The sequence below is a fragment of the Neodiprion pinetum genome, chromosome 3, assembly GCF_021155775.2.
Source record: "Neodiprion pinetum isolate iyNeoPine1 chromosome 3, iyNeoPine1.2, whole genome shotgun sequence".
NCBI lineage: Eukaryota > Metazoa > Arthropoda > Insecta > Hymenoptera > Diprionidae > Neodiprion > Neodiprion pinetum.
The window spans coordinates 34,115,121-34,138,632 of record NC_060234.1 but is presented as its reverse complement, the minus strand read 5'-3'; the positions used below and the strand labels follow the sequence as shown (position 1 = coordinate 34,138,632).

At 34.8% G+C, this 23,512-nt stretch overlaps 1 protein-coding gene and 1 long non-coding RNA gene across 4 annotated transcripts; one reads left to right on the top strand and one right to left on the bottom strand.

The window, feature by feature from the left end:
* The first annotated feature begins 10 nt into the window (after positions 1-10).
* On the top strand, positions 11-21,582 carry tyf (twenty-four). 3 transcript variants are annotated; one of them, XM_046618237.2, is made up of 9 exons: positions 11-1,514; positions 7,168-7,281; positions 8,406-8,768; positions 9,148-9,432; positions 10,599-11,004; positions 11,615-12,064; positions 12,240-12,618; positions 12,942-14,665; positions 15,121-21,582. In XM_046618237.2, the coding sequence occupies exons 1-9, from the start codon at positions 1,269-1,271 to the stop codon at positions 15,192-15,194; spliced, it is 4,041 nt and encodes a 1,346-aa protein (XP_046474193.1). In that variant the 5' UTR covers positions 11-1,268; the 3' UTR covers positions 15,195-21,582. The 3 variants fall into 3 exon arrangements, with proteins under 3 accessions (XP_046474193.1, XP_046474194.1, XP_046474192.1); XM_046618236.2 differs by having other exon boundaries at positions 12-1,514; positions 11,609-12,064; XM_046618238.2 differs by lacking the exon at positions 8,406-8,768 and having other exon boundaries at positions 11,609-12,064.
* LOC124215181 (uncharacterized) lies at positions 1,530-2,462 on the bottom strand. The gene is made up of 3 exons (XR_006882299.1): positions 2,231-2,462; positions 1,990-2,138; positions 1,530-1,857 (listed from the first exon to the last, which is right to left on the bottom strand). It is a non-coding gene; the product is annotated as an uncharacterized lncRNA (long non-coding RNA).
* Positions 21,583-23,512: the final 1,930 nt, after the last annotated feature.

Here is a 23,512-nt window from a genome sequence, read left to right as displayed (position 1 = left end):
ATTTTGCGCAGTTCCTTGCCGCGCGGGACCGTATAGAGATGAAAAAGTATTGAAAATTTCTAAAGCTCGGGCCCCACGACAGCTTGATTCGGCACTGATACCAGACGACGTATGTATGTACATGCGAACTGCGAGGCCATTGCAATTTAACTGTTTCTCCGTATGCGCAAAAGCGAAGCAACAGCAGCCGTGTTGCTATTGTGTTGGGAAAATGGTGAAAGACGATAATTCTACGTAAAAATGCTGTCCCGTCGATGTTCTAACATTAATGTGTAAATAATATTAGTTGTCATATAATCGTTAGAATAAGTACTCTGTGAACTTGAGTGGGTACATAAGTATTGTCGATGGGAACAATGTGAATTAAATACGCATAGATGTGTCTTTTTTTCTTCTTATTTTCATTAAACAAAATTGAAAACTGACCAAATGGTGAAAGATTTAATTGTTCTTTTAACTAACGCAACTCAGTGAACATTGTCGACGCGTGAAACTGGTCAGGGAATCTCGAATTGATCCGCCTCAACGAACCGGAGATTTTAGTTTCACAGGAATAATCGCCAAGTGACAACCTCTCGTTTTTGTGGTTAGGATATGCGTTGTTTCGAGCGATCGATAACGGAGTAGTGACGAATCAAGTTGATTCGTTGAAATCGCATTCTGCAGGGGTAAACGTATGATTACCCGAACGTGTCATGTTAAGACAAACGTTTTCAAGGTTAATTAAACATTTGTTACGAAGTGGTGAGTGAGGTAAAAGTGTAACAGTAGCGGCATACGAATAAAACGGCGTTTACGCGTTCGTAACTTCGACCAATCGACGGCGGCGTCTTGTGTTTCGATTTTTTTTGGCGGACGATACCATTTTCGTGCTAGAATAGGCCTCGGGTTTTCTCATGGGGAAACTGTGCGGTCCAAAATTCCCGTTAACAAGGGGAGAAATCCGAGAAACGCATTCGTTCCCTCCCCTTGGTTGAATTTCAAGCTGAACATTGTGCGGGAGTTGGGTCTTCGACTAATCGATGCTCGCCTTCTCGATATGTCTACCCCGAGCGATTAAACTAGCCCACAACGTCCAGCATGTCGGGCGAGGGACCCCCAGAGCCTCGGTATAATGCCGTATTTCCATGTAATTCGATTGATTTGTAAATAAAATTTGTGTTGTGGCTCCGGTTTCGTGCGCTGGACGTATTACCCGACCTAAATGGTGACGGTATACCGTGAATTATCGGCCGTACGGCCCTAAAACACGTCGGAGATATGAGGCAATGAACACACAAGATATATCTCTGTCAAGCTCCAGCAAGATGGCCCCATGGCCGGAGCATCATCAAGAACCTGTAGCCCCCGACAAAACCGATGAAAACCGCGTAGGGACAGCCGACACGAGCACAGAGGCTGCCACGATAAATGAAGCTAATACCGTCGTGACTGTGACCACCGAAACTAGTGAAATAAATTCTAATTCGACGGTCCAAAGTGTGCCTGGTAATTCAGGCTCGGAAAACAAGCAGGTAAGCTGCGTCCGCATTTCGCCCTCACCTGTTTTTATCAATTCCCTGATACCTTGACGATTCTTTCGTAATGTAGGTATGTAATCAAGTATGCATGCCGATCACGTGACAAGGATTTATATCGTTTGTAACCCTGGCATTTTCGATATTTTATTGAACAACCGTTTAAACGTCGGGTGTACTCTCTCTCGCTCGCTCTTCTCTCTCTCTCTCCTCCCTCCCTCCCTCTCCCTCTCCGGCTCTCTCTCTCTCTAATCTTTGTCATTCCGCTCCGTACGTTGTCTAGGTTTTTATTAGACACTTACACCCTCCTGCGTTGTATAACTCGCAACAGTCGGATAACCTAGAAGTGAAAACAACCTCTGATCAACCGTGATAGCTTGACGAAATTTGTCCGCGTAAAGTTGCTTGAAAATCTGCTATTTTCAACCCTCTCCAATGAGTTCACCATCGGATGCGCAGTAATAATACTTACAGGGAGGTCTTTTCAAGCCATGCGTAGTTATCCTGATGACGACCACGACGACGGCGGTGGTTGTGGTGGTAGTGGTGGCGAGGACGTTTGAAATTCGAGACCATCTATCTCGGGTTTCAATATTTTAAATCAACGCTTTAAGCTGTTCGCTGGAAGTGTAAAAGATTTTCTAAAATCTCTTTTTCTCGTTTGGATGAGTATTATTGTCGCGCACATATATTCACGCTAAACGTGTACGTACATTTATCAGATACTTCTACGTGGCGAAAAATGCAAGGTAATGGTTATCCCGATTCTGCACCACTTTGCGGGAATTGATCGACGTTCTTAATCTCGCGGTTGTTCGTTTTTGGTATAATTTGTTTATGACCTTGGATGATTACGGGCAAACCTGAGACCTAAAAAAATGTTCAAAAATCCTTTGTCCGCCGGAGGGTGAATTGAATTTCGAAGATTCCTATGTGGCGCTACTGGCGCAGAGATATCAAAGTGGTGTGTGTAGGGAGCATTGCGACTTGCGAATAGCTTGCTTGCTCGCTGCTTCTTGGCAAGTTGCCTTGTTGTGCAGAACCAGGGCCGTAGGTGACTAACTGTACACCTACATTCGCAAATGCAACTCACCGTACGCCGTCGAAGAAACATTGATTGCCGTTCCAGTTCCAGGCTGCGTATTTACAACACGCCTATTTATCTACCCCCCGACGAAAAGCCTGCGCCCTATTTTCCTATTGCCGTAGAAAATGGCAGTGACCATTACGATCCGCAACGATACGTCAATTCGGTAATTAATCGCTGAAATCTCCTGCAATTTGATCAAATCAATCCGTTCGCGTTAAATCCCTCTTGTTTAAAAATTCAAACTTCAAACGAAATACGGCTCTTTGAAATCTTTCGAACTCTCCGTCGCTCTTCACCGTCCTTTACACGATAGCCCAGATTTTCAATTCTCACAAGAGTCTCTTTTCCTCGATCGAAAATTTCAAAACACGTGAAATATTGCAAATATATTACACCTACTCTCCATACGTTCTTAGGGCCACGTAGTAACTCGGCCCTGATCTGGTCGCGCTCCGGGTTTAATGGCGGCGGCCAGAGTTAACAGCGCGCCGCGCCCGCTCGTCGAAATGACCGATAAATTAGTCGCAAATTTGTTATCTCTTTAATTATTTTTGTCGCGGTTCATTTACTGCCTTCGTTTCTCGCGTTCGGTGGGTTTAACGTTTACCGTTTTTCGGGGTGTCCGTGTCCGGGAATGGTGCAAGGAATGAACGAATGTTTTACTGTACACCGACCCAGGTGCCCTCTAAAAATATAAATTCCGTAGCCGGTACTGCCCAGCACTGCATATCATTTCGCTTGTAACTTGTAAGTAAATCTTCAATTGTTTCAACGACTCTTTTGCAAGGAAAAACTTTTCACTCCGATACCTTGTTTTGTAACAGTTGTCTCGATTTCTCAACAACCGAATGATTTCACTGTATTTTCAAACACCCTGAACACAATTTTCCACCAGTCACACTTCACGCCGCAGTGGGTCACGTTTTATCAATCGTTCGACTAGATAATTGATTCTTGAATTGGATTGACTAGATTTCTTACACTTGTTAAGGTGCATCTTGCCAGAGTCGCTACTCCGTGCTCTTGCTCCATATTTTTTTAAAGAGTTGGGAAAATTCACTAAAATTTCACCTTTTCTATTGTAATATTTATATTTTATCGAATAGCAGCCCAGTTCCAATGACCTAAACTTGGTTTACAGGCAGTTTTTCATGCCAGATTCTATACAAGTCATTAATTGAACATTATTTTGCTGTATTACTGATCGCAGCCTTCGACAGATAAATGTATGATTATTCACGGGTATTATTTGAGGTATCATATTTTTATTTTTCATAACATGTATAAGCGCTTTGACAATCATGCAAGCAAAATCATATTTCAGAATAAAGTAAGAGAGTTTTGGAAACAGTAGTTTGTAATAACCTGTGTGGAATATGCACACTCCATCACTTTCGACCACGCATAAAGATATAAATATCTTTATTCTGCACGACATGTACAAAAATCCTGAAGTTAAATGTTGAATTGCACGAATCGTCAATTTCCGTGCACGAGTACCTACATGCCTCGAAAGTCTGATATGAAATTAGAGATACCCATGCAAGAATGCGTTGCATATATCGGACATAGCTTCGCATTATTCACTTCAAAAATATGTCTTCAAAGTAACTTTTAGAATTACACTAATCGTAAAAGTATCTGTTGATGTGGGTGTGGAATACCATGTAGAGAATATTTTGTATCCGACCAGACCGTAATGGTATCATTGTTACACGTAGATAAATGATATGTTAGTTAAATGTAGGCAGTGCCAGTGGCAGTGCAATATGATATGCTTATAATATACTGCTTCTAATATTAATTATACAAATTTGTTTCAAGTCAATACCACAGTTTAGTTATTTACACTAACCTTGTATGGTTGCATAAAAATTCACTGTTTCTAGACAGTTGAATGAATTTTAATAAGCAGAAGATAGCCCTCGTAAAATATTGAATTGTTACATATGTTTTCCGTGATGCTATTTCTGTCTTTCTTGTCAAATATTCGTTGACTTGATTAATAAAAAAAATCCAATTGTCCGTCAATTTTCAATCGATTGTTTTTCGATTATGCAATAGTATATTACAAAGAAATAAATTATTTGAAGAAATAGTCCTGTAAAAATTTTTTTCTCCAAGATCAAATACAAACCACACTTTGAATTTTAGTGAAGATTATAAATAACAATTATATCCAATGTTTCTGGCAGTTCTAGAAAACGATACCAGTCACTTTACCTGTATCCTATACATACACATAAGCAGCTTATAGTGTTCGATTTATTAATCGTTATTTTTTCATTGAAAGTAGATATTGAAAACTTGCTTGAAATATTTGCACGACCTTGGACTCCAAATTTTAAGCTAGGAAGAAGATTATTTAAGTATAATATCTATGTGATGAAAGCTGTTTCAAAATGGTTTCCAAAAACCAACAATAGTAAAGAGCAAGTCATCCAGCTTTGATCATTTTTCCGTTGCATAAATAGTCACTTGTAACTTTACTTTTCATGTTTAACCTTGATCGATAAGTAAGGTGATGTTCTACAGTTTTGTGGAAAGAAATTTCATTAGTGGACATTGTAAATTCCATTAAATCACCAATATTGTGAAGTTTGTAGAGTTGCACAAAAATTAATTTAATTTTCCAATAGTTATTCACAATTAATGAAAATTAATTGATTCAGGTGATATCAAGTAGGCTTGTAATAATGCTGTACACAAAGCGTGTTAGACCAGACAGTTTCAATATATCAGCCCAGCACAGAATCCAATAAGTGAAACCTTAAATTTACTTTACAAATCTGCGTATATCCGTACTTATCTAGTCATGAACTATTTCTATGCTAGTCACAAACACAATTGGATTATAACATGTTTGGTAATTTTGTCGATTTATTTATTAAAATGAATATTTACCAGCTATCCAATTCTAACGAACTAACTATTCATACAATTAACAAAATGTGTGCAGTTAGTTGAAGGTCATTGAAAAGAAATTTTGCTCAATGTTACCTATTAAGGCCGAGGAGGCCCTAAACTTAGCAATATTGAGTTGACATACTTTCCTTATTTGTTATCCCACACCAGAACGTGTTCTTGCGACCATATTCAGAAATTGCACTGACAAATATTGCGACAATGGATCTCGTTGTCCAAATGCGATAGCTATCAGTACAATTCACATGGTGTTGAGTTTATTGACGTTATTTGGCCTTAGTTACGTCAGATTAAAATGCATCTGAACTGATAATTCCGTGATGAATAATCAACAAATGTGCATTCAAAACATCGAGTCAGCTTGTGATGTAAGTTTGGAAAGCATGACGGCTGACAGGTAGTGCTAATATTTTAAAAATTCAGTGTGTATTCTGCGGTATATAAGTTTAGTCTCTGCTTGAACAAAGAAAATGTATTTTCATCTCCACAAAGGAATTTCTGAATTTTGTTCTCATTCCAAATATCATAAACAGTACACGTGTCTGATGTCGTTGGCTGTACAAATTATTTTTAAAACATCCACATGCCGAAGTTGAGCATAAAAAAGGTTTATTTCATGTTATATTTTCTTTTCTAAATTTTAGCGAATGTGACTATCGGAAATAGTATCACCTAGTTTAATCACATTTGGTTGAATGTCTGACATTCGTCATCTTGCTAAGTTTGTTTTTCTTCTATCTGCCTTTTTATTTTGTCACCTAATCACCTAACATTGTTGAAATTTTAAGTATAGGAATTTTGAAATTTATTATTTAAAAAAAAAAAAAAACTTGTACATGTTTGTATTCATCTGTAACAAGAACGTAGAAATAGATACACAAAGCAATGATCATGCAACCTTGAGACTCGTCACATCCACAGAAACGAACGTGACTTTACCTGCTGCATATACCTATAATCAATTTTGCTGTTACACAGCAAATTCCAGTAATGAGTTTTCCCACTTATAATCATAAATCAATTAAAAATATCTGAAAATACTTTGAGGTCCTCATTATCAACTTCCACGGACATAATTTTATTATACTGTCTGGCCTTTGGATTTCACATCAATTATAATGTCACACGTTGTATTGCTTTATTTCCAATTACAAACTGTCATTGCATTATCGGGAATAATTATATATGCAGCTATCTTATGTTTAAATTTAAATTTCGCTGCTTGCATTTTTAAAGTTTGTCAACAAATGTTACCAAAATTTAGAGATTTATTCTTGATTTGTTGAACCAAATAGTTCAACACAAATTTTGCCTGAAACACTGCAACAATGCATGTATGTCAAGAAATAGTTAACCATTTAATATATTTCTGACCTTTGGACTTGGATGTTTCCATTTGCAAACTTGCACATCAGTCATTGTTAGGGCCGTTGCTAATTTTAGGTATTACCAGTTAGTGTAGGTAACATAAATCTCATTGTTGACACCATCACGATGAAGCATTCAAGAAGCGATTGTCTTGGATCACGAAGTATAGCAAGCTGCATTATTTATATAATTTATCGAATTTATCAGTAGCCATGTATAGTTTGCATTGATACTATAGTTTTTTCACATTCCTGCTTTCACTTTCAGGAGGAACCTGCAACATTATCGACTCTCAATGAAGGTGAACTGCGAGCTTTGTTGGATGAAGCCATAACTTACAAGTGTCCTAAAGATCGTGAAGGAAAATCAAACCTTTTCAAGGTAACAATAATTTTTAATTCTCTTTGCAATTATTTTATCTTCCACACAGTTCCACAAAGTCCTTTTTGTATCCACCACATACAACATGATTCGGAACTTTCTCTTCATGGCGTTGGATTGTCACATTTTCATTAGAATAACATGTTGAATTTTTTAAGACTTTTGGAATTATGATACGTAGCTGAACGCATACAAACTGACTTGCTAGACATCAGTTGAATGCAGAATCATTATTTTCTATTATATATCTAGTATGATATAGTATAGTAGCGATGCAAACAACTTATTTTTTTCATAAGCATAACATTAGTCAACCCAATTCTACATTAATCGGTTTTTGTCTTTAGATGATAAATTTTTTTTATAATATAAGAAACCAATGTGTTGCTGATTTATCCAATACTCTTAAATTACCTCGCAGCTCAACTGTACCACCCCTTCAATTCGTGACAAATGTTAACGCACTATCATCAATTTTGGACTACATCAGTTAAATCTCATACATTCATATTGGTTTTAATAAATTATCGTTATCGAATTTTGGGACCAACACCAAACTACCCCCACCGTTCAGGCAATACATCAAATAATCAATTTACACAATTTTAGGGAATTCCACTATTAGTTTACTCCCAGCTGAGATGAGAAATCATTTCTCCCTAATATTTTTTGTCATAAGTAATATAACCTCTAAATAAAAGCTGATTCTAACTGAGGGTATATTTCTTTCAGTAGTCCTAGATTGATGCTTAAGTAAAGATGGTCATGACATTAATATAGTGAAATTATCTGCATTAGAATGGCTTGGTTTAAGAAATAACTTTTGAAGTATGCACTACTGCACCATTATATTTTTTTCTCACGTTTCTTCACTATTATCTATTGTCATTCAATTAACTTGAATTTTTATCAGATTCGCGGAATCAAGTTTTAAGTGAAAATAGAAATGTTTTGGTTCGACACCACATATTAAAAAATACGTCCTAGCACCGCAGTCCTAATGTAACCATAGAATTTTTTTTGCCACTCATGCACTTTAACGAATTTGAAACTAATGAGAAATTAAAGCAATTCTTTTATCACAGTTACATGGCAAATGGTAAATTTTTGTCCTTTATTATCAGGAACTTCTTCAAGAGGCAGAAGCCGATGAAACAGAAGAAGGTCATCGAGCGGTAGCCAATTCCCGCTGCCTCCCTGGCTCTAACCGACGAAGAAACAAACGTGATTCAGTGTCTGAGCGCCTTACCCACGGAGGGTCATTACAAAATTTGGCCCAGCCAATCAGCTCTGAATTTGACAGTAGTTTCACATATTTAACTTCTGGTTGCAGCCACATATACGGTGGGGGTAGAAGAAAGGGTAAAAAACATACAGGTCCTAGCGTTTCTGCTAGGCAAAGAGAAGGTGGATCCCTACCGTCAAATGTCAATGCATCCCATAGTTTAGCTTCGCTAGCTAATTTGGATATACTGTTTGACAAAAAGGTAGCTAAGGTTTGCCGTAACAATCGTTAATTTTTTTTATTTTTTTATTTGTTCTTTTTTTTTTACATCATTCATTTAATATTAAATCACTATTTCTACTATTATAAGTTGTTTTGTATTCTATGTTGGTGATTCATGTCTGCATGAAAGTAAATACTCAATCGTACTTTCGTATTCGAGATAAGTTTATTCAGACCTACAAATACAAACAAATCCACACAAGAAATTATCTTAATCACATTGATGTGTTGTTTTGTTGATTGAGGAAACATATATGGCCCAATCTGTACAAAATTTTTCGAATTTTTTTAATATCGAACAAAATTGATGCGATGACATATGTACAATTATTATAGCCTCTTGTATGTTTATTGAAAAGGGTTTCGCAGACAAGAGGACATCGTACGATTGGGCTAATAAAGAGAAATCCAAATCCCTGGACAAACCTTCATACAGTGGTTTGAAACGAGAGGACAAAGATAAAGAAAGAAAAGAAAACAAGCGAGAAATTGACATTGGACAGGCTGCTGACGGAGACAGAGAGTCAAAAGACAATAAGAGAGGAGGCAGAGGGAAGCAAATTACAAATGAAATGGTCGAATCGGATCCTCCGCCTCCAGAACCCAAACCAGATTATATGGTGATTGACCTTAGTGATGTCGAGGTTAGCATTGATCAGTATCATTAAATCGTTGCTTCAAGTAAAGAGGATCAATCCCTATAATAGGACACAATTACTTTGGTATTGCTATTAAATCGCTCACATTTAATTTCCAAAATACTGAGTTTCTAGATATATCCATCAGGGTGGTTTGTAAAATGTTTATTTTTAATTTCGACCTGGCCACCCCCCAAATCGATTCCAAATAAATAAAAAATGATTTGTGTAAAATCTGAGCGTTGTAACTCAACTAGAAGGGGCGCCGCTAAGCATAAATCCGTTTTTAGGTTCGAATTTGGACAGAAACCACTGGTTGTCACTGACGATGAAATATCGCTTTGAAAAATGAAATATGACATCAGGCATCTGAACAATACTTCTATTGTAGTAGGGAAATGGAGAAAAAATCATAGCTTTGTACGTTGTTACTCCTGACACAATTCATAACTTGGCAGAAAAACTCTTCAAATATTGGAAATAGAACAAGTGACGAATAATTTTGAATTACAAATAGAAGTTGGTGGTTGATCACTCTCGCGGATAGTGATTTTTGTTTATCTCCAAAGTATGAGCATGGAGGGGGTAATGCAAGGAGTGCTGGTGCTACGGCCACGGTGTGTCACTCCACTGCGCTGGCGATTATATGATTTATAAACTGCGAAACAGTTTCCTGCTGTGAAGGTATACCGAGATGAATAATCCTGTACTCCATCGTATCATCAGGATCTTCATGACAACATGATAAATTGGTCACTTTTTTTACCTCCAATATTCGAGGATTTTTTTTGCCCAGTTTTGAATTGTTTCAGGAGTATCAATATCCGAAGTTACGATTTTTTCTTCATTTCCTTACTCCAGTGGAAGTACTGTTCAAATAGCTGATGTAATATTTCATTTCTCACACTGATTTTCCATTGTCAATAATAACTAGTGGTTTTTGCTCAAATTCGAAACTAAAAATGGATTTATGTTCACCAACATCCATCCTGGTTGAGTTAGTTATTACATTCAGATTTTACACAAATTATGTTTTATTCATTTGGAACCGATTTGGGGGTGGCCTGGTCAAAATTCTAAAATAACCTCTTTAAGGACCATCCTAATATCCATACGGTTTTATTTTATCTGCCTAAACTACTTTGCAAATTTAAACACTTATCATTGTACAGGTAGGTGGTATTGGAGAGCATAATGCAGCAGGGGCAGGGGGTGGCACACAGCGCCCTCATGCTATCGAAGCGGAAGATGACGAGGGAACAGAAATGAAAGTTATTGAACCACGTCTACCGGTGCAATTTATTACTCACGCCACATTCGACATTGGACAGACACCAGTTGACAGCAGTATAGAGTTTCCAATACGTGAAAATAATAGCAAACAAGACAAATCAAAAGTAACTGTCAATGGCACGGAGGCAACGAGTGCTCGACAATTTCAAACATACAATACTGTGAAATGTATTGTTGGCGGTACTTCGGGCGGCACTAATTCTCAGCAGGGCAAAGTTCCAGTGTCCAATGTTTACTCTATGATGCCTGTTAATTGGTCAACGACAAGTCCAAATCTTGCCATGGGTGAGTGTTTTTTTTTTTTTTTTTTACTTCCTTTCTTGTCATTATGCGAGTATTTATAACTGACTTTGAGCATGAGTAAATATCTGTATTTATGTGTCGCGAAATATTTGAATATGAATATTGAAAAGTAATAATTAGACTCTGAACTGGTATTATTAAATATAACACAATTACCTGTGTTATTTTCTTATTGCGAAAACAAATTGTCGATTTTCCGTTTTTCGTACATATGAAAAAAAAGGAACTTAACCAAATCATTTGCACAAAAAAATTGTCTAACCCTCTAATTTGAAATTGACTGAGAATTATGATATTTTAAATTTTTATTCTTGAAGTTGTAAATTTATGTTGACAAAACTATTTGATAATCAAATTTCTGCATACTAACATTGTCTATTAGCATGTAAAAGTCAGACACGACCGTTATAACGTCGGAGAGATTCTAATATGTTATATGAACATAATATGAGTAACACGTACTTCGTTAAGCAAAACAAAGCGTTGTACAATAAGCTGATATTTTCAAAGTAGTCTCTAACATTTAAAATCAATAAACTGACAAGAAATAGTTGCATTGAATGAACATTGCGTGCTGTATGCACAGAAACAGTGTCCAGGCTTGCGACTCATCACATTCCAGTGAAGGAATCATCTGGCTCTGGTGAAAAGAAGGCCTTCGACGAAAACGGAAATGCTGTACAGGGATATACCAACGAACGCAAAAAGTCACGCAGAAAGCATGCACAAGAACCAAATGTCATCGTCTACAAAGCTGAAACCATAGAAGGTCACCGCAACATGGATATTGATAGCTTGATTAATTTTATTGAAAGCAAAGAGTCAAAAGGCAAGAAAGGTAAAACGACCAATACAGTCAGAGTTAAAGCAAGTTCAGGACCGAAACCACGACCCAGAGAAAAGGATGCAAAGAGAGAGCAGCTGCCAGCCAAGCTACAAAAATCTAATTCACTGGAGGAAATATCTAAAACAAAGCTGGAAGATCTCACTGCAGAGAAGAGTATAAGTTCCAGTGGTGCTAGCAGTATTTCAAGTCAGCACGGTAAGCTACTGCTCTTTCATTTATCATTATGTCATGTTTTATTGTTAGCAATACTCCAATTGTCTTCAGACCTTTGGAAAGTTATTTTTGCCTGACTAGGTTTTTTCTCAGTCGCATATCTTGATACTCAGTTAAAATATTATATTATTTATATATATGTAAACAATCCGTGCAGGTACTACAAACGTGGCACTCCGTCGCGCCAAGCAGCGCAGTATTGGGGATACACCGGTCGATTGTCGTGGTGATCGACGATCTTGGGGTACGGAAGAAGGGCAATCTATATATTGTAATGATACTGGTGACGATTATACAACTCGTCGAAACTCAATAAAAAAGATTAACCCAGAACCAGAGCCTGAACCGGATTTTTTGGTGGTAACAAAGAAGAAAAAAAGTAAGAAACAGCGACGAAGAAGTTCCAGTGGTGGTCGAGCACAAAATTTGACTACTACGGCATCCTATCTGCAAAGATCTAGAGGATTCAATAACGAGTATAGAACGCCATTGTCTCCAGAACTTAGGAGAAAATCTGCCAGCAGTATGCCACCTAGGTAATTCGTTTGTGTAACATTATATGTTGGAACCCGGTCGCAAATTTTTAGCAGTACTAACAATTTTATTTTATAAAGACCTAAATAAAGGACAAAGTAAATTACAGTTTTCATTTTTATATTGAGTCATGATTAATGAGAGCTTGTCTGCTGACTTTGCAACGATGCGCAATGCCGAAAAAGTACCTGTAGTTTTATTGAAAATCGCCAGTTAGTAAAGTTATTCTATGTACTTGCCAATCTAATAGCTTGTTTCAAAGTTTCACTTTAAAAAATTACATTTTATTCAATGTAAATGAGAATATTTTTATTTGATATTTCAGTGACAAATCAGATAGCAGCGACCTAGACTCCGTTCATTCGCTCCCTGTAACTTCGAATACAACTAAGCATAATCTTACTAAAAATACCAACTCCTCCGGTGGCACCCCTCAGGCTAGCTACGCTGATATTGCACGCACGGCCACAATAAACATTTCTACCAGCTCTGTCTTAAAAATGACAGAAATTGGGCCAATGATGTTGAATGCTGCTTGCTGGCCTAGCGTCCCTTCCAAGACACCGTCCGAATCAGATAAAATACCTCAAGACTATTATCCAAGTTTGGACGAATTGCAACACTCTGACAGAAAAATAAGGCAGCATAATTTTGCAAACTCGAACCATGTACATAGTTTAAGTTTAAGTTTCGATAAACCGCCATCGCCTGTATTATCAAAAGTGAAGTCTTCGCCGGATAATAAAAAGGCTGAGGCCCACGAGGAAGCAATTAATAAAAACATTCAAGTATTCAAGTACGTTCGGGACATTGAAAAAATGCACCAACGATTAGCTCAGGAAACGAAAATCATGAACTTGAATAATTCTAACCCAAATTCGACTGAGACTACAACGCAAACGAATCAGACCCCACCGAAATTGAACAACTCAATTATCAATTACTATTCTCCGGACTCGGACAACTTTACTTCTCCAGAAAACACAAATCTCAAGGATGCGAATTTGAATTCAAGAATTAATATCCCGAGACCAAGAAGGGCATATCAACCAAATATTCAAAATGCCTCCAGCCAGCCGCAATTAGAGAATTCTAAAGAGTTGAAAAAATCTGTTACCCAGCAACAGGAAGAAATAAGCCGGAAATCAGGAAATGGACCAAATCAAACGCACTCTGAAGATAAGGAGTCAAAGCGACTGGGATATCCTCAGACTGTAACTAGTGGTCAACAAGAAGAATCTGACACTCCAAAGTTGAAATCGTATAATAACGCTAAAATACCAACACAGAATATGTTGGATGGTGAAACGACGAAAAGTGGTACCGAATCCGACAAGAATTCAAAATTGACGAAAGAACAGCAAACTATTTTGAAACATGATTCTGTAAAAGTGGCGAGTAATCAAAATCAGAATGTGATAACAGACCATCGTGAAGATAATGGGGTGAAAAAGACTAAACAGTTGACAAAGAGTAACAAAGAACAATCGCAAAAATCTACGGAAAATCAATCATCGAATAAAAAGATTTCTTCGTCAAGACCAGCTGTGATACTGTTAGATGAAGCTACCCCTGACTTATTAAGGAATAGTGAATCCCCTAGTGAATTGATTTTTGGGTTTGAAATAAATGAACAACTTTTACTGTCTGATGATTGTGAAGAAACACAGGAAGCTAGCTCGGTATTTTCAACAACTCCTCCGCTATTTGATAAACCTCCCCCAAATTTTGACAGACCACCACCTATGTTTGAGAAACATTTGAGATATGATAAACCGCCACCAAACTTTCAAATGCACCCTGCACACGCTCAACTTCATCATCATCCTATACCTCATGTAGTGGTACCACAGCTGCCATACTTGAGTTACGGTCCTCCAAGGTTCATTCCACCACCTACTTATTTACCTCCTCCACCGCCTCCAGGTATAATGGAAAAGTATCAACAGCAACCAATGGAGGATTTTTTGGCGCGATACGTTGCACCAGAAGAATCTGTAAACATTCTAACGTACAATCACGATAAAATTGTTACATTTGTTGGATTGGGTAAGTCACATTTCCCTATTTTTCATAATAGATTTATCGTGAAAATTTCCAATGATATTCAAGATAATCTGCATCGAGAGTGTGCCCTTGGAAAATGCCATCATTTCTTATTTCATTTCACCTATCAGAATTGAAACATTCCTATGAAAAGAATTATAGACAAATATGTAGAATTAATTAAAAATGATAGAGTATGTAATTAAAAATTCTTACATCCTAATAGTAATTTGAAGTCGATTCCATGTGTTGAAAACTATCGAATAAGGGAAATTTATTAAATAATGATGTCGTGTAGCAATATAAAAGATAATAATTAAATTGAAGTCGATATTTCAAAGTGAAACATCTATTTATCAATTTATAGTGAATCTATACTATATTTATTTTAACACGGGATCCTCATAATACAGAAATTTAATGATTTTTTGTTAACTATTTCTGATTTCTCCACACAGCATGGGAAGATGTCATGCGAGAAATGCCTGTAACTTCATCAACTGGTCGAGTACAGTACTACAGTGGACAGTGAGATAAATAGCGATGAAGAGAAATCAATATTTATTCAAATATGGTAATCCTTGGTGGTACAAGAAGCTGTATGAGGCAGAATGCAAGAAAATATGATTGACACTACTGATTGCTAATGCAAGTTCCACTTCCTAAACATAAAGTACTGTGAACGAATGAGACATATTATCGTACTTGTACAGCTTAAAATAACTTAAAAATCTACATAATATGCTTTGCCGCTGAAGTGGGGTTAATGAACAATTAAGTACTGATTTGAATAAAAAATCAGTAAAGCCGGGAGGCGCAATTTGTGCCTAAGGAGATAGTCAAAAGTGTATATAGTCGTTTAAAATTAAAAATTAACAAACATATGGAAAATGAAAATCGGAAACAGAAGAAGAAACAAACTTTTCAGATGTCTGTCGCACTACTGCGCATAGAGATTATGATAGCAGTAGTAATTTGATAACCACATAGAGCAGCAGTTACATAAGAAAAATGATACTACTGTATCCGCTGTTGCAGAAAAAAATGCAGTGAAAATTCCAAAAGACCGTTAGAAAATAAAGTAACAATACTTTGAAATTAGATTGGCGTGTATATAGTTTGAAAATTATTCAAAATTTTTTCAATAAAAAGGAATAAGTTTTTTTTTTTAAATTGAACATGGTAAATTTAAATATCTACTCTATGTTTCGAACTAAACACGAATGGAAATACAGCGAGTGAATAAGACTTTCATACTGTATTGTTACATTCATAACATTGTATTCTATTGAAAAAAACGTCGTTGGATAATAATAAGGCAATATGGATTCTTAAAAGTTGAAAATACTTCTTGAAAAAAAAAAAAAAAAAAACAAAAACAAAAAAAAACTAATACGTGTATGTGTGAAATGAAAGTGAGATCCCAATTGATGACACTTAAATATTGTGAAACTAATGAAAACGTGAAAATGATCCTAATCACATTCTCTATTACTCCGGGACAATCGGGTGACACAATGTGGACAGCAAACAATTGTTACAATAAAATAAGGCAGTGCGATGTTAATGCTTCATTAAAACAAAGTGTTTGCAATACCAGTAACGCTTTGATTCACGATTAATCAGAACTCAAAACACGAATGATACTATAGTGTGATAGAAAACAGCCGCCATATATTCGCTGGTTCCCGAAGAAACGTGAGAACGATGTATCGATAACGAGTGCCAGGCAGAATTTGTATAAATTATGAATTATAGTAATAATAATTAGTGTGATGAACCTCGTGGTGTTAAAGAAGTGGTAGAGAGCTTGTGAATCGAGCGAAAGAAAAATTTGCTGACAACCAACAGTTTCTTCCATTGGAGAACATGACGAATAATAATAATAATAAGCAAGTTGTTTTTGGACGTATAAACTAAAATTAGATGAGGGAAATGTTGAACCAAGTGTTCAAGAGCACTAAATTTTTACACAGACCCGCTTATTTAATAAATATTAAATAACTAGTTATTGGTTATTGGTAAAAGAAAAAACAAAAAAAAAAATCATAAATAATAATTGATTTAAAAGTACTTGCTTGTAATGTGTGAAAGATGGGATGTCTCTGTAGTCATCACATTTAGTAATGTTTAATTCGATTTAGAGGTTGCTGTTTGAATAGAAAGCATTAAAGAATCGATACAGTAAAAATCATGAAGAAAAGTTTATTGTAATACCCAAAATTACAGGCATTGTGAGTTGTTTACTTTATCAAGAAAAACAATGAAAATAATCCAAGCAATTACAAAATGAGAACAAGGTGAAGAAGCAGCTTGAAAAAGAAACTGCTATTTATTTTTCCTGATATCACAATTTCATGAACAGCTTTTACACTACCCTCTAGTATAAGCGTTCATACTTTGCATTATTCTGTATAGTCTAAAGCTCTATACCATTGCATTCAAAGTCGAAAGAGATATATTTTTCTCTCTATCATGGCATGTTCACCTTTTTATAGTTTACAATTTGTATTATTCTATTTAAGGAGTAGGATTCAATTCGTCAAAATAACTTTATCACTAGTACATGGAAATTTAAATTGCTAAATTTCTATTTCCGATTGTTGCAATCAATAATGTCCCTGCAAGAAAATATTGTAATATAACCTTTACTATATTATTTTTTTGACGTGATTAATTATTATTCTATCACAACTTGGTCTTTATTGAAAGATAAAATGTCTGGTAAATCCTGAAATTCCGTAGCACCAATTTATTTTAAATATATGTGTGTATGTATGTATATATATATATGTATATGCATGTATGTCTATATATACGTATACGTACCTATATCAAAGTTCTGGATATACTTATCATTGCCAAAATAAATCTGTTGAGTAAAAGTTGCAGCATGTATCCTGGTTCGTATGAGTATTTCTAAAATTTTTTCGTGTTACTTCTCTATGCGAAGCAAGACGATTTCAAAGAAAACAGACAAACACTTATTCGGTATTCAAATTTTTATTTGGACACTTAACTTCGCCTATGAGAATGTTAACAAGTCAATACTAAAACAATACATAATTGACATGTGGGGAATTTCAGTATGCTATTAAATATATGTTACATTTTTCAAACACATTATTATTTTAATCGAAATTAGTGTTCTGCAACGCTTAAGAAGACATAACAGTGTTTATAACATTAAATGTAAAAATGTAAATAATTATTCTTTTATATCTGTGATTTTAATTAAGAACTTTTGGTTACTATATTACTTGCTTAATGCGATCTGCCGATCTTCAACTAGAACGGATAAAAACATTTAGTATTTTCTCGAAAGTCGGACAAATAATTTATTACACACTACTAATTACCGTCCGATTAACTTCTGTTACATAATAAAATTCATCGTGCTTGTAATAATATTCCAATTTAACAACAGTCTCTAACTAAGAACACAACACATATCAGGATAGCGAAGTTCAAGGCTCTCATTATCTCATCAAGATTGCTTCAGCACACTTTATATTACAAAATTGTATAATGCGATTGAAAATCTCAAAAATGCCGGTATATTTTGTGATACAAACACTTCATTGAGAACGGATTGCCTCCAGCTACTAATAGAGATCTGACGCATCTAACGTTTGTCGTACGGTTTTGTTCTTCAAAACCAAACATGTCCGAAAGAAAAAAATCCCGTAATATCATCACTTGAAAAACATACAGGTCATGTTCTTCGAAAAAGAGTTTAAGTATAACATACTGTTATATAATTGCTATGTATCTGCTAATCGCTGGTTCGTTTTATTTTGAATTCAATCAATTTAAACTTGATCCTTACATCTTTACTAAGTATTGGATTACGTCAGACATATTATAAATTATGGCATAGTTTATGCATCGAAATTTATCATTTAATTAAAATTGACAAATTACATGATACATCTCAAATTTACATTACCGTCTGTAACGTATATCTAGGCAGTGATGACATGGCTCACAGAATTATTAGATTTTTTTTTCTCTTTTCGAATGTTTAATATCACTGTAAATTTTGGGATAAAGAGCTTAAAAGCAATGAAAATTGTGCAACTCCATCGCGGTATTATCGAGCAACCGGTAGCCTTTATACATTATAGCACTTTGAAAAAATATTTTGCTAACGGTTAATTATTGCATATAGCGTGCTTTGTATTAGATTTTCTTATATTGTGTCACAGTTATTAGAATATTCGATCTGTAGTATAATATTGCCGTTCATCCTATAGGTCGCATGCTGCAGAAATAACTACATGTGCGAAAGTTTTCAACTAGCTGAATTAATTCTGTGAATTACGCCATGTTTATCATTCCACAGCTTGGTGATCATAATTTAATTGTGTTGACTGGTTGTGATGTTTTGAAACAGATTTCGTATAATTTATTCAAACAGCAACCTTGTAAGACAAAGTAAAATATAAGAGAAAAAATCAACAAAAAAGAAAATGAATAATAAAAATGACATAATTTTGAGAGTGATGTGAATGTCTTCATAAAAAAGTGAAGTGGAAGAAAATATAGACTACTTTAGATGGGTTTACCTGGGCGCATGATGATGTATTGTCTGTTTAGTATTAATAATAATATTCATTATTAATTATTTGAAATAGATAACGTTTTGTTGTACTTCGTTTTTAATTTTTTTTTTTTTTTTTTTCCGGTTTCTCGCTTTTGAAATCTCAAAGTCAAGTACGAGGAGAAACAAATTCTTTGTTATTTTTTTTCGTTCCTGGCTTTTCCGCGACAGCACAAGAGCGGTACAAAGCTGGCGGTGTAGCCTTAGTCAAGCAAATATATTTAAAAGAAATATATTGTATATATATACGAATTAAAGTTTCATTGATATTTTGCAGTTGTCACATATCAGACTCACATCCGTAAAGAAGATGTAATTTAAAATTTTTCGTACTTCATTATAAGTCACAATCCACTTTACTTCTTTGAGTGGTACACGTTTTGAAAAATTTAGGTGGTATGTGATTCTATAAATTGAATAATGATATAATTTTATGATTCTTGGCGCAACGAACAGCATGTCCCTTAATGATTTCGGATTATTGTTAGTATAATATGTCGAGTGTAACCAGTTTATACAATCAAAGCCAACACCTATGTGTACAGAGTAAACAATTTGAAGTAAAGGGGGTGAAAGTTTAAGTCATAATTTGCGGTATTCTAATCCAATTGTTTGATATCAGAAAACATCATTGGAGTCTAACAATGCAGGTAATCAAGATGTGAAAAAAAATTCGTTTCTTTTATTATATCACTTCATGCAAAGTTCAAATTCATTGAACTTTTCTAATACCTACGATATTATTAATCATTCGTGTATTCTACATTGAAGTAATACCCTAATTTGCACAGTATTTGATAATCCCGTCACCAAAGTTCATCTTTATAATGGTATTCTTCAAGTTTCCATAATCTGATTCGTAACAACTGTTGTAAAAATTCCTGTCCTTTGTCGCACCGCGAGCTATTAGACTCATTTAATAAGGTGCCGTCAGTTGATGACTATACACACATACACAAATATTATACAAAAGGTTTGTAAAATATAGTGCATAAATACTTGAAAAATATCTTGGGCCGTATATTTTGTATCGTGGCTGGCACAGTTAAGGTATAACATGGTAATACTTTGGTAAATCATGCCCAGAACGTACTTACAATATTGTAACCATAAATTTGTTTTAAAAATTTTACTGCGGTTAACTGTTTTTTTTTTCGTCAATTTTTTTTTTTTTTTTTTTAATTTTTTTGTTTTCATATACATTTAATTTTTCTACGGTTTCATTGCATGTATTAAATATAATCAAAGTTGTCAAAATTGATAGAATATTTGCTTATTTGAAATAAATGCGATACAAGGATATAGTTGTATATAATAATAATAATAGTAATAACAAACGTCAATACATAATACACACGTCTTATAAAACAGAGTGATACTATAACTTTAACTTCTTAACAAGAAACACCTTCCAGTATACATGCATATGTGGATATAATTGCGATATATACCATTTTTAAATAAAATATCCTTATATTTAGCTGAAATATATAACAGTATTTTGAAATTTGTTTGGGATTATTTTGAAGCAGCATTACCACGTCGTGTACTTTGTTTAGAACAAACTATAACTAACTTTCTTCTGTGTTTATTTCGTTAGAATTCCATCAATTTCAAGTTATGGTTAACAAGTTTGCTCGAACTCGGAGATATATACTTTTCGTTTCACGTGTATAAATAATGTAAATAAGATTTACCACTCATCATTTCTGGATGTACAGGGATTTTCCAAACATGCTAGAACATAATCGGACTTGCAATCGACATCTCAGGTGTAATGTTAATATGATATACGTCACAGGTTTTTTTTTCTTTCCTTCTCTAATATTGATTATTTATTTGACTTATTTTTCGTCTAATTCAACTTCGAGATGTCTCTCTTCAAAAGTACGAAAAAAAAAACAAGTTGAAAGAGAACAAAAACAAACGACCCTGTATATGCCAAAGCGTGCCAGCATTGGTTGTGTTAAAACGGTCTGACGATCTCAGTGTAGCCTTGTATTATTGTACAATTTGTTACTGAGTATACAAAATTTCTGTAATGTATATATAAAATAGCTACTATTAATTATTATTCATGGGATTGTCATGTGTCAGCAATATGTCAGTCTTTTTAATTATTATTTTATTATTAAACTGAACGAAAAAGAAAATATGAATAAATACGAAAAATACGAATTGTGAGAGTGAGTGTGTGAGAATGTATGACAGGAGGCTGCGCCGCCTAGCTATAAAAAAAAAAAAAAGAAAAAAAGAAAAAAGTTTTAAAAAAAGATACAAATGAAACGATTTTGTTGCCAAAGTCCCTTAACAGGTGTCATACATATATACATATATGTCTATGTATATATACGTAAAGTAATACCTATATATGTATTAGGGTGTGTCATTTTAGGGCGATATTTTTTTTTTTTTTTGGCTTATCACCTGAAAAGTCTGTAGTTCGCATCTAAAAACAAATCCTCGCGCAAGGGGAGCGCTGTCAAAAAATATTTAGAGGTAGGCTCAACGGCATTGAAGTTTTCCCATTTGATTAACATGGGAAACATTTTTTTTTCACTATTATTGGTTCTCCCAAGTGTGATAAAATTGTATGGTATTTTCCCTATAGGGTTTTACAGGAAATCTAATTTTCTACAAAAAACGTCTCTTGACTTTTATCTGTAAAATCAACGGCTTACGAGTAATTGCTGTGCAAATCGCATGATGACGCCGAATAAATAATAATCTAACAGCCGAAGTTTGTTATTCATCAAACCTACGACAACATTTATTCTTATCGACGTTTCTTCATAAAAAGTTATCGAAAAATTAGTTATATTTATAAAATCATTATTTGACAACAACTCTAATATACATATTTTCGTAGAAAATTAGGTTTGCACATCAATTACTCGTAAGCCGTTGATTTTACAGACAAAAATCAAGAGACGTTTTTTGTAGAGAATTCGATTTCCTATGAAACCCTATAAGGAAAATACCGTATGATTTAATCAGACTCGGGAGAACCAATAATAGTGAAAAAAAAAATTTTCCCATGTTAATCAAATGGGAGAACTTCAATGCCGTTGAGCTACCTCTAAATATTTTTGACAGCGCTCCCCTTGCGCGAGGATTTGTTTTTAGATGCGAACTAAAGACTTTTCGGGTGATAAGCCAAAAAAAAAAAAATATATCGCCCTAAAATGACACACCCTTATATGTATATATCTATGTACGTATGTATGATGAAAAGTAATACGTGACATAGACGCGGATGAAAATTTATATCGCAGCTTATTTTAAAATTAACATACTCCGAAGGATTCTTCATATATTATCAATTTATATAATCAATGGTACTACATTAACTGTACTCCACATTTAACATAATAATAGGAAAACTGTCACGTATTACTTTTCTACTTTAATATATTTATGTTTACTAAAAATATCAAGTAAACCTAACAGCCATTTCAAGTCAATTTTTTTTTTCTCAATGTTCTGAAAAGAGAACATTCTGTTTTCTTGGTACAATATCTACATGGGTCAACAATTTATTTCACACATATTAAACTAAACGAAATGTTAGCTTATGTGCCTCGAGAGTTTCGGAGCGGGCATTCAGTTGATTAGCGGAAGAGCAGGCTCCATGCTACCCAAACACTAAATTGACTAATTGTTAAGATTGCTTGTCAACCCCTTTAAATATATCAGTACCAAACAGAGGATAGTCTCAATCTTATGATACAAATTTTATTTATAATGTTGGCTACTTAATAAGGAACCGAAGCTGCCAAAGCTTACGCCACGTGATATAAATCATTCTCTATGCGATATTGGTTCGTATAAAAGATTTTGTCAATACAAGGCAAGCGAGGATGATCATTAAATCTGACAACAAAAAATAGGACAAATTGAACCATGTCATCGAACCTGCATAAAATATTTATCGCTAATCACATGGCACGCACTAAAGCATCATCTTGAAGGTTGAAGTTTCGTTCATAAATATATAGTCCAAGATGTTAATTTTTGTTCAATTAATAGTTGTAAAGTTTTTCACCTATTTGCAACAAACATTGGCCCGTACGGCAATGTTTTCTAATACGATTATTTACACACCATCTAGTTGTTTCCTTTTACAATATTGGTGACATCAATAAACCCCAAAGGAAAATGAATTAAATGAAAAAAAAAAACATCTCTACGTGGATAGAGGGAATGCAGAATTGGTTTGAAGTACACTGTTTAAGACGAAACGTGAT